This window comes from Ovis aries, chromosome 6, assembly GCF_016772045.2.
Source record: "Ovis aries strain OAR_USU_Benz2616 breed Rambouillet chromosome 6, ARS-UI_Ramb_v3.0, whole genome shotgun sequence".
NCBI lineage: Eukaryota > Metazoa > Chordata > Mammalia > Artiodactyla > Bovidae > Ovis > Ovis aries.
Genome location: NC_056059.1, coordinates 3812083 through 3827734, shown reverse-complemented (window position 1 = coordinate 3827734; position 15652 = coordinate 3812083). Strand labels below are relative to the sequence as shown.

The window sequence follows — 15652 nt, the reverse complement described above, 5'->3', positions numbered from 1 at the left end:
TACCATTGCCCCCCCCGCCCCCACGGTTTACCCAAACTCTGTATACAATGGAAGAGTCATTAAATATTTTTAAAAGATAACATTAACTAGTATATAGACACATCCATTATAAAGAAAATCTGAGACAAAAATAAATATTTCCTTCCACCCATTTATCTCATCCTAATTAACTCTTCAGAGGGTATGGGTCATAATAATTCACTTACACACAAGGCTGAGCTACTATTTTTATTTCATAGCCTTTTAAAAAATATAAACCACAAAGTATTTTGAAAAACAGACATGGAATAATCATTTAGCAGCCACAGTAGTACAAAAATAAAGTAACAGAATGAACTGTACAACAGAATCTCTACTGACTATGACAAGGAACATACAATGTTCACTAGGAAAGTCAAGTGACCAGCACCACCACTTTCCCATCATCAGTTATCAGCCACAGGACCTATTCCCAGAAACCACTCTATTCACACAGGAACACATACAAATACATATGTTCAATGTGTAAATGTCAAGTTAACATCTGAATTCAGTTCCAAAATACCATTTTTACCTTTCCTCTGGGAGACAAGTTCGATGGCAAGGTGGAATAGTAAAGACCATGGAATGCCAAGCATACAACTTAGTCAACACCCCCCACCCACACACACACCCAGCAAGTTGTAAAACACAAGAAAGAGAAAGGTTTGTCTACACTAGTCGCTAGCCACATGTGGCTATTTACATTTAAAGTATTTAAAATTAAATAACATTAAAATTTACTTCCTCAATCACAGTAGCGACATTTCAATTGTTCACTAGCCACACGTGGCTAGTGGCTACTGTACTAGACACTGCAGATACGGAACATTTCTGTCATCACAGAAAGTTCTTTTGGACAGCCCTGGATGTGGGAAGTGTTTCTTCTCTCTTTGCTTAGCCAGGATGTAGGCTGTTTATGGAGGCAGCTCTGAGAAGCAATTCTTCCATGATATTCCTAGATGAGGTGGTGGAGACACAGAAGGGAGTCAAGTAGCCTTTCTCTACATAGATTACCCTGCCCTGTACATGAAAAGAATGATCCTTTTATGGGGATCAAATACACAACTAGACTGCACCAAAATTTTTTTAGGTAAAAGAGAAAAAAGATAAACAACACAAATGTGGAAGCATCAAGGTAAAACATTCCTCATCTCGTTTCAAGCCTCCAAGAAGCAAGCACGTCCTCTGAGAAAGTCCAAGGGTTCCGAGGGACTAGAGAAGCCTGATGGGGACAGGTATACCGGCTGAGAGCAGTCAGTCCTGGTAAGTGTTTCATGAGAAAACCTGGCCTGTTTCAGTCTAGTCACACTCGGGTCACAGCAGTCTGCTTGGCGTGCTGCCAGTTGTGAAGGAGCTGTCGTTTTGAACCGTCTCAAGCATTATGCTTCTTTGCCACTGTATTTTGTGTTTGGGGCACAGACTACAAGTTGTTCACCCAAGATACACTGTTACCTTCTTCCTTATGAAGAGAACTCAGATTTTTGTTGAAGGTAGTTACATGTCCTCCTACGAAAACCACATTTCTCAGACAACTTTAGAGATAGCAGGGGCCAATGACACCGTTTGGCCAATGAGATGGGAGCAAAAGTTGTTGGACTGCTGAGAAAGCTCTTTAAAAAGAGGTAGCCTCACACTGGCATGCCCTGTTTTCCTCTTGGTCTTCCTCCGTCTTCTTGCTGGGAACCGAAAGAACCGTCTTGGAACCTAGGGGAAAAGCCACGGGAACCTTAGGGCCATTCTGACCCTGATGTCTGTGAGCTGCTGAACCAGGCAGTACCAGAAGTAGCTGAGCCCCCAACCTCCATGCTTCATGAGAACAAAACGAAACCTCTACCAAAAAGAAAATTTTCATCTGAAAGTAAAAAATATCTTACCTAAGGAATATATGTATATTCAGTAAGTTTAAGTAACTTCAGAGAATCATATTAGGAGAGGGCAATGGCAACCCGCTTTAGTACTCTTGCCTGGAGAATCCCAGGGATGGGGGAGCCTGGTGGGCTGCAGTCCATGGGGTCGTGAAGAGTCGGACATGACTGGGCGACTTCATTTTCACTTTTCACTTCCATGCATTGGAGAAGGAAATGGCAACCCACTCCAGTGTTCTTGCCTGGAGAATCCCAGGGACGGGGGAGCCTGGTGGGCTGCCGTCTATGGGGTCGCACAGAGCTGGACACGACTGATGTGACAGCAGCAGCAGAATCATATGAATAGAACAAAAGTCTATTTGAACCCACCAAAGCCTCAACAGACCAGAGGTGGAGGAAATGAGCAGGTTTATTGTGTAAAATAGCTGCTAGTAAGGAAAATAAGACGATTTTTAGATTAACCCATCAGGAAGTTTTTTTTTTTGAGTGTCTATTATGTTCTGATTACTCTTCTGAACACAGGTCTACCCTTCTGCTTATCCTAATTCTTATATGATAAGATGCTAACTACTCAGATACTTAATCAGATCATTATTTCATATATAACTTTATTTTGTATAGACAAAGTAAAAAATGAAGAATTTATCATTGATATCCTTAATTCAAACACCCAAAAAAGAAATATCAACATCAACAAACTACAATTCAATTTTTAATTCTCCCTTGTATGTAACATAGACATCTGACAGCAATTTCCTACTGGTTTCAGAGTTTTAATTAATTTAGCTTAAATTACCTTAGGTACCTTAGAGGAGTTATAAAAATTAAAAACAGTACAGTATTCTGCAAGTACTTGCTTCGTATTACATCAGTATACCCTTAGTATTCTGCAAGTCCCCATATTAGTAGGTATAGATTAGAAAAAAAAAAAGCATTTACCACTATCCTAAATGGTTTTACCATTGACAATGTTCAGAATTTTGGCCATTAAAAATGTTCGACTCTATTGCACTTATTTTGAAACTATAGGCAAAATTGGAAACATGAAATGTCAAGCTAAAAATGGGATATTGCTTTTTTTTTTTTTTTTTTTTTTTACCTCACCTAGTTCCAAGTTTCCACCCCTGCAAGTGAACCAAAAACAAATCCTGGCACCTTGTCATTCCCAGAAAAGCCAGTGCATGGCACACTCTGGGAAAACTTTCTCTTATTCTGTGGAATCACACCAGATGGCATGAGTCCTGCGTCTACAGCTGTGCTTAAAACTGAAGTTGAGACACAGGAATTGACTTTATAAGACATTTTAGATTTCAGGTATGACTGTGATGTCATTCTTAGCCAACTTAAAAAGTTTATCTTTTCAAGTAGAACTGCAGGTTCATTGCATTTTCAAGTTTGGAAATCAGTGAAACAATCAGGATCATCCTAATAAAATTTGAGTCATTTAAAATAGCTGAAATTTAGAAACAACAATGAAATAAGAACAGTGGAAACAGAATATTAATATAACAACTGAATTATGGCCCATTTCCTTATAATGTAAGAAATTCAACTCAGCTTCTAATATTGCTGAAGTCGCTCAGTCGTGTCCGACTCTTTGCGACCTCATGGACTGTAGCCTACCAGGCTCCTCTGTACATGGGATTTTCCAGGCAATAGTACTGGAGCGGATTGCCATTTCCTTCTCCAGAGGATGTTCCCGACCCAGGGATCAAACCTGGGTCTCCTGCATTGTAGACAGATGCTTTACCATCTGAGCCACAAGGGAAGTCCAACATTGCTAAAGAGTCACTAAACACCTCTTACTGGAAATAAAATATAGCAATTTTTAATAATCAAGTTATACTTATATAATGAGCAGTTATTTAAAATGTTCCTGACTTTTCAAATGCTTTAATGTCTAGCTTATATGTACACTGTCTTCAAAAACAGACTTAGCATAGTGATTGTCAGGACCAGGGTGTGGCCAGTGGATGGAGCAATCAATATCTACAAGCCTATGACCTAAACCACGGTGGATGCTGGAGCACTAGATCAAGAATGTATACGGGTTAGGACTTCTCTGTGGTCCAGTGACTAAGACTCTGAGCTCCCAATGCAGGGGCTTGGGTTCAATCCCTGGTCATGGAACTACATACTGCATGCCACAACTAAGATATGCTGCAACTCGCATGCCAATAAGGGCACAACCAAGTAAATAAATAATTTTTTTAAAAAAAGAATGTATACAGGTAGCAAAAAATTTGAATTCAAAAGTAGTTCTAATGTGAGAGACCAGTCTGTGTTGGGTTTTGAAAAACAACGACTGAATAAATGAATAGAACAAGGCAGTATGAGAATCTTTAGTTCCCAGGGTTTAGCGCAGGCTCAAGGCAGAGATTGGACAATAGGAGTAAGTATTCCTTTTTGCCTGTAGAAATGGGAACTTAGTAACTCATGAATTAGATTCTGAGGAGGTCGTAAAATGGCACGGGCCACAAAAGAGAAAGGCAACCACTCCTTTTGTAGGAAGCTGAGTTAGTAGAACCAGCAAAGAGATTGACTTAAAACTGGGATAGCAGCAAACTACTCACCCTGAGTTCTCTAGTCTCCTGTCTAGAAGAGTCAAGGGAGGTTTAAACCTTTGGACACCAGTGGCATTACTAGGAAGAATAAAGAATTATAAAATCAAGTCAAACATGTGGTTAAAATAATTTGCATTCTGATTATTTACAAAGTAGGAAGTGATTGTTTTCATCCTTATAAACTATTAATGCTTATTAACTACTCCCACACTCATCTTCAAAGTCTGTAATAACCACACAACTGTATAACTAGATGTCACTGTAGGGGTGTCAACCAGTTAGAGAATTACTGTTCAAAGTGCAGTTTAGAATCACTGTAGTTGATTCTGGGATTCAAACTGGGAATTCAAATAAAGTCTTATTACACCTCCCAGAAAGAGAGGTATGTGTGTGTGTATATATACATATATATGAATTCATATGTGTGGATTTACTTATGACATATTTAAAATTCATATATATATGAATTCATATATATGTATATATGTGAATTTATTTATGACCTTATATTTAAAATAAACTGCTTACTTTATTCACAATAGCACCATTCCAGTAAAGTGAAATAGAAAATGTAGGAAATTATCTGAATGTCTCAGACCAAAACTTTCCCCATAAGTAGTGAGACTATTTTTCCTTCAACTGAATTATTAAAATAATTGTCTTCCACTTCACTTTCATATTCTCAATTTAGGTTAACACTTAGTATTTTGTTGTTTTTAGCCTTTCTACATAGTCTGTCTTTGTGCCTGAAATTAATAAGCATTTTCAGTGTTATAGTCATGATTTGGATGGCTTATCTTACCCTAAACGTGGCTGAACCCAAATCTTCCCTTATTGAAAAGACAAACTATATCTGCATTACATATTTCAACTTCAAGAACCCCTGTTCTATTTTCCAATAGGGCATATTTATCAGTCGCAATCATTTCTCACATCTCATTCTAATTTTTATGATCCTTTACCAAGATGCTGTACCAGGTTGGGAATTGGTTTGGCTCCTTGGTTCCTATAGAAGCTCACTGGCTCTGAGTAGGAGAGGAGCCCTTTATGTCACTGCGCCCATTTCCTTCATCTTGAACCCTCACTTTTGTAAGGGCCTGGGTCTTTAGAAGTTTACCCAGGGACAAAGCAAAACCAAGGGTGGTCCCTGCTTACCATCGCAGAAGTCGTCTGTCTCTGGTTACTCCCGCCTGACCGGCCCCTAACTCCACCATCCTCCACACACCAGGCCAGGGCAGCAGCTCCGCTCCAGAACCTGAGATGGCAAAGACTGAGGAAAGAGCACCTGGAAGATGAAGTTATTTCCCAAACTAACATTGCCCGGAGGGTACTTAGGGCACACGGGTGAGAAGTTACTTCAGCCCATCAATCTAATCATTCTAATCACCTAGGACAGCCTGGCAGAAACGTCAGCCTCGATCTTCCCGTGTTATCCATCCCTGTTGCCCTACCACGCGTAAATGGCCTCATTTCTTCAGCCCTCCATGGCAACCCCAAGAAATCTCCCAGTGACTCCCACTCTAACGCTCACCCTCCTGCTGATTCTATACCTACCCGCCACAGCAATCCGCAGGCACCTCCAGGGTCGGAGTCTAGAATAGGAGCAGGGATCGGGAGGAAGGGGAGATACCCCATAACAAATGGGCCACTCAACCCTCTCTCCCACGCACTGCCACTTGAATCCCACATAGGGTCTACCACAGCACAGACATTCAAAGCAGTATGTGGAATACTCCGAGTGTGACCTGTTTTCTCCTGTCTCTTATCCTAAAGGTTAGGTTGACATTCGATTTTGTTTGGAAGTGCCTGGACTGAATCATCTGAATAATTTAGTTTTGGATCCCTGGGGTACAAGATAAAAATGCAGTTGGACTGGAAAGAAGAGCTTGCAGGTGCTCAGAGCCATTCTGGCTTCAAAAGCTAACCTTTCTTTTTTGTATTTCTCCCCACCCCGGAAAAGCTTAGGGTCCCTCCCTAAAAGCACACCACCAGCCCAGACCCCAGGCATCCGTCATCCCTGACATCCCAGCGCGCCGTGAGCCCCTAGCTTCCCGGAGGAGAAGAGAAACTCGCCCATTTGCTAACAGCTCCCATGCCCAAACGGACCTGCCAGCGAGGCAGCCGAGCCTGGCCCTAGAACCCGGGCGGCCGTGTGGCCAGAGAATAGAGGCCGAGCCCCAGCCCGGTGCCCGCACAGTTCCATGCCCTCCCGCCAGTGTCCGCGCGGCGCCTGTCACACCGCTTGCTCGCGGGAGAAGCCCCAAGGCTCCCGGTGCAGGGAGAGGCGCCCGGGCTGGAGCGCCCCGGCCGTATTGGCCACCGAGTTCTTCAGCTGTTTGATGACCACGAAGAGCAGGAGGAAAAGTAAGAAGAGCAGAAAGAAGAAGAGCGCCAGGTAGAGCAGAAAGTTGAGCTCCCACTCCATGCTGGAGGCGCCGGCGCTCAGTGGCCGTGCGCGCTCCGCGCGGGTTGCCTTTGCCGGCGTGGCGCGCCGTCAGGGTCCCACCTCCAGGCTCCTCCCGCCCGCGCAAGGGCGCCTCGTCTTGGGCCACGGCTCGGAGGTCCACACGCAGCTTCGTCCAGCTCAGAGCAAACGCGCCAAGGAGCCGGTGTAACCTTGGCTCCCACCCTCCCAGTAGCCACAACAGCCTCTCTACGCCAAGATCCTCTCCAGAGCTCTTGGGGACATGAGCAGATTTTTCTAGGAGCGAACTTCAGTGGGAGGAGACAGGGAGAAGAGGTGATGGCTCAGCCTCCCAGCGGGTGTTGGGGCTGATGTTTTGCAAATGATTTTAAGATTTCCACTTCCAACATTTAGTGGGGTCTCTACCCTTTCCCCTTCCTAGTAGATTTGTTTCGTTATTTTCCCTTGTTCAGGCTTTTCCAAAGGGCAGGCAAAGCCATGGCCCAGAGACCCAAAAGTGACAGTGAAGGCGGGGGTCCAAAGGGCTGTGAGATGGCTTAAGCGTGCCTGAGTGCCAGTTCAAGCGCCTTGCTCTTCAGATTTGCAAATGTTCTCAGTATAGAGCGGCACTCATTTAGAAAAGCATTAAAGAGAAAATGCATTTCTAGTTAAACTGTACAAAACCCTCTAAGGTCGACTGAGAATCCAATTTCTTTGGTGGAAAACCAAAACAACACAAAAAACAATTTACTTAAAATGCTTCCTTAAGCCCCTAACACCTCTCTGTAGTTAAGATTACCCACAGCCCATATGGTACTGCTCTGAAAAAAAAAAAACAAAAAACAAAAAACCAGCTTATCTACCACTGTGTAACAAATTACCCAAGAACTAAGTGGCTCAAAACAACATAAACATTGGTCATAGCTCACAGTTTCTGTGGGTCAATAATTTGGGAGCACTTTGCTGGGTGATTCTGACTTGAGGTTTCTCATGAGCCTACACCATCAGATGTTAGCCCAAGAGGCAGTCCTCTGAAGGCTTGGCGGGAGCTGGAGAGTCCACTTCTGAGGTGGCTCACTTTCAGGGCTAGCAAGTGGTGCTGGCTGTCGGGGCTCTCAGTTCCCTCCAGTGTGGGCTTCCCACAGCACTGCTCGGGTGTTTGCACAGCCCTCTGCTGGCAACCTGCAAAGCATAAGATCTGAAGGCACTTCCCCCAGGGATCTGAAAGGAGGCAGAAGCTGCAGCGCCATTAACAGTTGGCTTCAGAAGGCATAGGTGGTCACTCCTGCAGTACGGACTCGTCGCACAGGTCAGCCCTCTTCTATGTAGGGGTCCGAGGACATGAATACCAGGGAGTAAGGATCATTGGTAGTCAATGTGGGGTGCAGCTATCAAAGCTGCTAACACAATGGGTCATCATTGCCCTCTCTATGAGCCTCCGACTTTATTTCATTCTTTATTTGTGAAGACACAAGAGGGGCCCCTGAAATGACTCTGGGGGATAAGGGCTGATGTACAACATCCCAGACTATGTAATGGGCTGTCTGTAATAAGTGGCTCTCCCAGTGAAGGCAGGGGGTTCAGAGAAATAGAATGGCATGGGACAAGCTGTGAACTGGAAGTCTCAAAGTCCCAATTCTAGTGTCAGCTACACATGTCAGGGGTCACTTCAGCTCTCTGACTCTCCATCTCCTTACCTGTTACATATCTTGCTTCCCTTTTTCTTGAGTTTGTTGTGAGGATTAAAAATGAGTGGAATGTTGAGTAAGAATGTGTTTTGCTAAGTAAATGACAGACACTATTATTATTCTGTTGCCGAGAGTCCCCATTGTTACAGACTGCTGTGCAAAATCCCCAGGCCCTAGGCCTCTCCACCAAGCATCTTGCTGTGTAAGGAATCTCTCAAATCTCTCGATCTGTTTCTCTCAATAACATTACTGACCCACTTCATGGGCAATAGAATGCTGGAACTGGCTCAAAGATTTTCTCAAAAATTTTGCAAGTCATGTGGCTAAAATACAGCTATCATTAAAAATGAAATCGTTTAAGGGCATGCAGGAGTGCTCAGTCATGTCCTACTCTTTATGATCCCAAGGAGTGTAGCCCACCAGGCTCCTCTGTCCATGGGATTGTCCAGGCAAGAATACTGGAGAGGGTTGCCATTTCCTCCTCCAGGGGATTTTCCCAGCCCAGGGATTGAACCCGTGTCTCCTGCACTGGCAGGCAGATTCTTTACCAATTGAGCCACCTGGTCATTTCCTTATTGTATAAACTTACAATTAAATAAATTATGTTAACAAAGGTAACGAATACTCAGAACTCACCACTCCCTAATTATTTCGCCACACTTTACTGTCATCCATGCACTGGAGGTTATTCGTGTCTGGCCAGGCTACATAGCTGAAATGTTACACAGCAGTACACTACTGTGTATCTCCATCTGCCCCGATGTCATGCAGGTAGCTTTAAATTGGCCACATGCATTGGAGAAGGCAATGGCACCCCACTCCAGTGTTCTTGCCTGGAGAATCCCAGCGACAAGGGAGCCTGGTGGGCTGCCGTCTATGGGGTCACACAGAGTCGGACACAACTGAAGCAACTTAGCAGCAGCAGCAACAGCAGGAGCATTTGCCCTGTGCAAATGTACAAGTGCTACAAATCAAGGCCAGAGAACCAGTTGTTAAACACTTAGCAGCATGTCACTGCTTACAGAGCTACTGAGGAAAGTCTGAAGCCTTATATGAGTAAAGCAGATAGCTGTGATTTGTTTTGTTTGTTTGTTTGTTTTTGACTACCCAGAATCCACACACCTCTACTCTAGGCACCACATATTCCTACTGGTAGAATTCTCTATTTTATGTACTGTTGGCAAAACGACAGATCCCAGTGACTGCTCTCCATTGCCACCTCCTACTGTAGAAACCGAGGGGGTCAGATATATCTTCTACCCATTCTTGATATAGTGCAGGGAGGGCAGAAAGAGCCATGCCAGAAACTCACCCACGTATCCCTGTTTCCAGGAGTCTGAAGTTTGGGAGCAGATGGAACAGGACAAAATGTTTGGAGGTCAGATGCATTAAGTGGCAGAGGGGCTCCTAGGCCAGACCAGCTCCCGGAGTGACAGGCGTGGCTCTTGCTGCTGCTTCTGTGGTATCCTTGACTCCTGCCCTTTTTCTAAACTGCCTCTTTCCTATTCTGTGAACCCCTACTGGCTTTCCAGTAAATCTGTTTATTGCAGAAAAGCATTAATGGTTAATGACAGCTTGCAGGTGAGAATACTGACTGAAAAAGGAGGTGTGGCTTACACACTTTGCATATGTTAAGCACTCATAATCAACAAGGTGTTTGGTAGAAAAGGCATATGCCACTCGGCACATTGCCATCTGGGTAGTCAAGCCATTAAAGGATGAACATTGAGGCACACAGAGGTTAAGTGACCTGCTTAAGAACACAGCTGGTAAGTGGTAGCCTGCATTCTCAACCCTTGTATTATTTCATGGGGGGAAATGCTCTTTTCTTGTCTTTGACTGTCAAATCAATGACTGTTTTTTTTCTTTTTGAGTGTCAAACTTGAAAGAAACAAAGAGACACATACCTTCTGCTTATATACATCTCGGCTCCTTCCTTTGAAATCTTGAAGGTTGAAGCTTCTAATAAACCAGTCTTTCCCTACAGAATGCCGAGGAAAGAGGACAAGAAATGAGGATTTTATGTCACCAAATTGAAATCCACTTCAGCCTTCCTAACCGTAACTATTTAGATTATCCTTTTATCTCAGCAGCTTAAATGAATTTATAAATAATGACTAATAAATCTTTATATTCACTCTCAATAAAATTTGTATTTAAAATAATATTGCTGCCACAAAAATAACATATTACATTTATTAGATGCTTCCAATGTTTTTTAGCCTCTGGTCATATTTATATATCTCATAAGATGGTCTGAATTCCAGTTCACGTTATTACAAATGACTCCATAGGAATAAGACACCATCTTTCTCCGCCTAAATATGCATTCAGTAGAAATCCTTACAAAGCAAATCTATGAATTTTAAAAGCCAGAAAGGACACTCGTTGTAGATAAGAGCCTGGCCAGTTCCATCATTTAAAGAGAAAGCCCTGGTGCACACACTGGTAAGGTGGAATAGCACTGCCCACAGAGGGGACCCTGCGTATACTTTAATAACACAGCAAGCCTCATCCAGCACTCAAAGGCACACTTTCAACTCCTCCATCCCCTCTTCATGAGTCTCGAAAAAACTGCTCCAAGTCCCTGCCTATGGACATCCAGGGTGTGTAGCAGGATGGGGCTCTCCATCCCTTTGCCTCCTTTGTTCTTCCATACCCTCACCTCCAAAAGCAAGGGGGGTCTTTTATCATAAGGAGCATCAAAGGTGTTTATGGGAAGTGATTAACAGTAACAGAAGAGGCTGCCTTGTAATTGTGTGTCTCTAAAGAGCCTGGAGCCCTAAGAAGACGCTCAGGGCTATAAAAATCTGTCAAGATCCCAGGATGGACCTACCTATTGGGGCTGCCTGCTAGATAGAAGCAACTTCCCTAATACAAAGGCAGGATAAGAGCAGGAGACTGGAGAAAAAGAGATTTGCAGGCAGCTTCGCAAGGCTGACTCAATTTGGCCTGAAATAAATCCAAAGGAAATGGAAGAAATATTTTGTACCATGGCCTCAAAATGTATTGTTGATACAGATACTGTGGACCATAAAAATTGGGTCATTGGTTTATGCTTAGATGGAATGTCTTTTAAAGTGCCTGTGTGTGTGCTGGGAATGAGGTCCGTGCTCTAGGGAAGTTTCCAGGCCCTAAGCAGCTCTGTCCTAGCTAGTCAGGGCCTGAATCCATCCTAGTGATCCTGGCAACTCTGAATGGCTCCAAACTATCCATGTTCCTTCAATGCCTCATCTCCCTTGCTCCTATCTCATATACAGATATAACACCATATTCATTTGGGCCTCCCTGAAATTGCCTTTTACATACTTTATCATCCCTAAAAGCCTCAAGATCAGAATTAGAAAATCTATGAGAATGTTCGCTACTGTAGGAGAGAAAAGTGGATTATTCTATCATGGTGAGTTATCTAAAGTTAATCAACAGTTACTGTAACATTCTAACACCCTCACTCTTTCCCCATTCCACCCCAAAAAGAATGAGCTGGGCTGTTATGCAATGCTGACAAAATGAGCTATAAGGAGATAAATAAAATGTGCATGACGGGCTGCTTAAATCTGATATAAACATTCAGAAATTCCAGTGAGTCAGAAGGAGGGAGGGAAGGAAGGGTAGAAGGGAGGGAAGGAAATCTATGGGAGAAATTTATTTGAGGGGCATGTAGGAGATCATGCTGTGTGGTAGAGGGGCATGTAGGAGATCATGCTATGTGGTAGACCACGAATCCAGGATTCACCACTAAGAATAATTCTATGGAAACAATGAAAACAGCAACTCTAGATCCCGCCCTTAGCTTCAAATGTCTCAAAACACAAAGGAAGATATCCAAGTCTGTCCAATATTAAAAAAGAAAAATATTAAGTGACAGATGTGGTAACATCCAAATGCTATTTCTTTAATTTAGACTCTTTCCCGCAAGTTAACAGGAACATTGGAGAAAGTTGATGCAACTGTGACTGAGCCTAGAATTGATCATTACCATGCCATGTGGCAAAATGAAACGCCTGAGCATTAGAGAAGCGATATGTCCTTTGTTCAGCACAACTTTAATAATGACAGTGCTGAAACTGTCACCACTAATGGAAAGTCTGCAAGCTTCTATGTGAGCTGATAATGATCAGAGCTGTGGGCTTGCAGAATAATGTACATACACGAGGCTAAAACTGGATTGCCCCAAGGGAAAAAAGAATTAGGAAAAAGTAGAATTTGTTGTCATGCATACGCCCTTGGAGAAATGCCACCTTGTGAGCTCTAACGACCCAACAAGTAGGGCCTGCATTCCCAGGCCCGGGGATCCAAGCGGTCCTCCAGGCACAGACACACGGGTGCAGGCTGCAGTGGCAGCCTTGGGCCCCAGTCCAGTAGACTCGTCCCTGTACCACACACTGTGCAGTGTTTCCAGCCTGATGGGCTTGGACACGTATCCTGGCTTCGTTCTTGCTAGCTGGGTGACCTTGGACATCCCTGCTTGCCTACCAAGCACCTCATATTTCTTTCTTATCAATAGAATCCTGCTGTTTTTCAAACTGGAACTACATCTTCAGCTCTTCTGGGTCTCTAGCTCACTGACTGTGGACCTTCTCATCCTCCGTAATGACATGAGCCAATTCATTATAATGAACCATATCTATCTGTCTCTATCTCACTAGGTATCCTATTTTCTGCTGTTTCTCTGGAGATCTTTGACTAATACATATTCTATTCTATGTGTTTACCAACCATATAAATATGCTTTATTCTGAGTAAAACAAGAGCTTTACTACATGATCTAAAGTATTTAAATAATCTACTTTGACTGTAGGTTATAGGAAGGCATGTAAATATCCTTCCTAAAGAACTATTTGCTGAGGAGTTGAATATTCTTAATGCAGAAAATCACACTGCTATTTAGTATATGTGAAAAATAATTCTCCTCGGGGTTTTCAGTACTTAGGCCAACTCCACAGTGGCTAAGGTATAGGCCTGGTATTATTGCCTCTGTGATAGAAGGCCTGCTATCACAAATGCTGGTTGGAATCTACAACAGAAACTCTCGGTGAGAGACTAAGGCCTTCACTAGGAAATATATCTGGATATTCCTTTCGTAATCATCATCATAAACCAGGCAACAAATGACTGCTTACCCAAGCTTCCCTCTGGCTTTTGCATCATCTGTGAATCAGGCCGAGGACTCTTCTAACCTCCTCTGCCACCCACCCATAGAAATTGATACTTCAGACAGGAGACTGCAGGCTTGGGAGAGGCAAAGCCTCTGTATGGCTTCATTCACTTTCTTTTAACTTGTGGAACTGAGTGCCTAAACACCAAGAGGATCAGCATCTTGGAGACAGCAACCTTTAAGGCATATTTTCAAGAACGTAAATGTAATAGTTGATAACTTCAGCAATATAGAGATCATCCCATCATTTCCTATGACCTACAGCGAAACCCTGTAAAAAGAGAAAGCTCAGGATGTGTGTGAAAATGGGGGCACTGGACTACTAATACCGTCAGGAGGTTTTCTTTTGCTGTTGCGGATACTGTTGCTTGCACTAAGTGATGCGATTACCATGATTACTCGATAATGAAAATGAAGCTCTGTGACACCTGGAAAAAATGTATACTCCTTGTTGGCTGTTGCACACCTGGCTCTTCCGTGTGCCCTTCCTAATCATGGTCTCTTCATGTGGTGTATGGCTGAGCAGGCGGGCTCTGTCACTAGACACCACCAAGAATTGCGCTTCTCCACCCACCCTCTTCTCACCTATGAGAAGCGAAGAACACACGACTCATTATACAAAACTCAGCACCTGCTACCAATATATTTTTTGGTTCTTCATGTTTTCTTCTATCTTGTATATTTCTTCAGATGAAAAAGTCTGGTCCTAGAAGAAAACAGCCATTTATCAGCTTTGTCGTTTTTGCTGATGCCTTAGCTATACTTGCCAGTATGATTTTCCTCCTCCTTTTCCACATTTCTTCAACTTTTCTGTTGTTGTGGGAAGAACACTGGTGGGAAACAAAAGGCCTGGCTAAACATCCCATGCTTCCAGAGCCATGTAACACTGGGCATGTCTTTAACTTCTCTATGCTTCTGCTTCCTAAATTAGGGGACTTGAACATAAAGATAGCCATGTCCCTTCTGGTTCCAAAATTCAAATGACTTATCATTTTTACTGCCCAAACCAGGGGTGGTGGAAGAGTGAAATTATCAGAGTGAATTGCTCCCAGTTGCCATGATGATGGGGTAGGCTTGGGAACCCAGGGTGCCTTCTTTCAGGAAAGCAATTTGCTCTAGGAAGGGCCTCTGACACATTAACAGAGGTCTGTGAACCACTGCTCATTGCTCAACCCCCACCATGACATTTTTCCTTTTAACTTTAAGGAAGCAGAGCTTTTCATATGTAACCAACAGATCAGTGGCTCCCCAAAGCAGTCACTTTTTCACTATGTGCAGGATTCAGCACATCAGGGTTCCTTCTAAAGGGAAAATCATGCTACAAAGCATCACTGAACAACACAGAACTTACTGAAGGAAGAATTTAGACTGCGGAGCCAACAAACATGCACTGGACATTTCTGCTGCTCCCAAAGGCCCTGATGGACTGCTGGACAACTCAGGTGTGTACTTCTTTTAACCCTTTCTTCCCCAGAGTCATTATTTTCCCTACCTGCTTTCTTCATCAAGCAGGAAACCTGAGCACCAATCTGAGCTAGCTTCTAATTGTAAGTTTATTAAATTCTCTTTTAAATAAAGTTCCTGCCAACAGGAATTCTCCAATCAGCTGCCAAGAAGATATTTTTTTTCCCCAAGAGTAGTACATGTAACTCTTGAACCTCTCTGATCAAGCCCAAATAATTTCCAAATAAGAAAGTATGTGTGAGAAAGATTATTAAGAAGACCTCCCAGGTAAGATGCTGAGGATAGGACTTCATGTCAATGCAATTGCAGGCACTATGTCTCTCCTCTTTCAGCTTGGAATGAGTAAAACTCCATTGTACAGGCTTAAAAATGAAGTTTCTAAACAGCCAGCACCCTAAGAAAAAGGCTTTATTGGTTTTTATCTAATTTTGAGCCAAAATTGATCTCATCTTAAGGATTATTTAATACTAAAGAGTATTGAGTGTTTT

General features: G+C 43.1%; 1 protein-coding gene across 4 annotated transcripts in view; it reads right to left on the bottom strand.

Moving 5' to 3' along the window:
• Nucleotides 1–215: 215 nt before the first annotated feature.
• SMIM43 (small integral membrane protein 43) overlaps nucleotides 216–15652 on the bottom strand; it is a 55554-nt gene continuing 40117 nt past the window's right edge. The window contains exons 3-8 of one of the 4 annotated variants that reach the window (XR_009601120.1): nucleotides 14286–14406; nucleotides 13666–13838; nucleotides 10450–10523; nucleotides 5606–9487; nucleotides 4460–4528; nucleotides 216–1725 (exon numbers count right to left, since the gene is read on the bottom strand). Coding sequence is in view for 3 of the 4 variants with exons in the window: in XM_060417515.1 (XP_060273498.1) it covers nucleotides 6684–6875 (192 nt within the window). In the remaining variant the exon portion in view is untranslated. Of the gene's footprint in view, nucleotides 1726–4459; nucleotides 4529–5605; nucleotides 9488–10449; nucleotides 10524–13665; nucleotides 13877–14285; nucleotides 14407–15652 lie in introns of all 4 variants that reach the window. The other 3 variants (XM_060417515.1, XM_060417514.1, XM_042251103.2) reach the window with 3 other exon arrangements.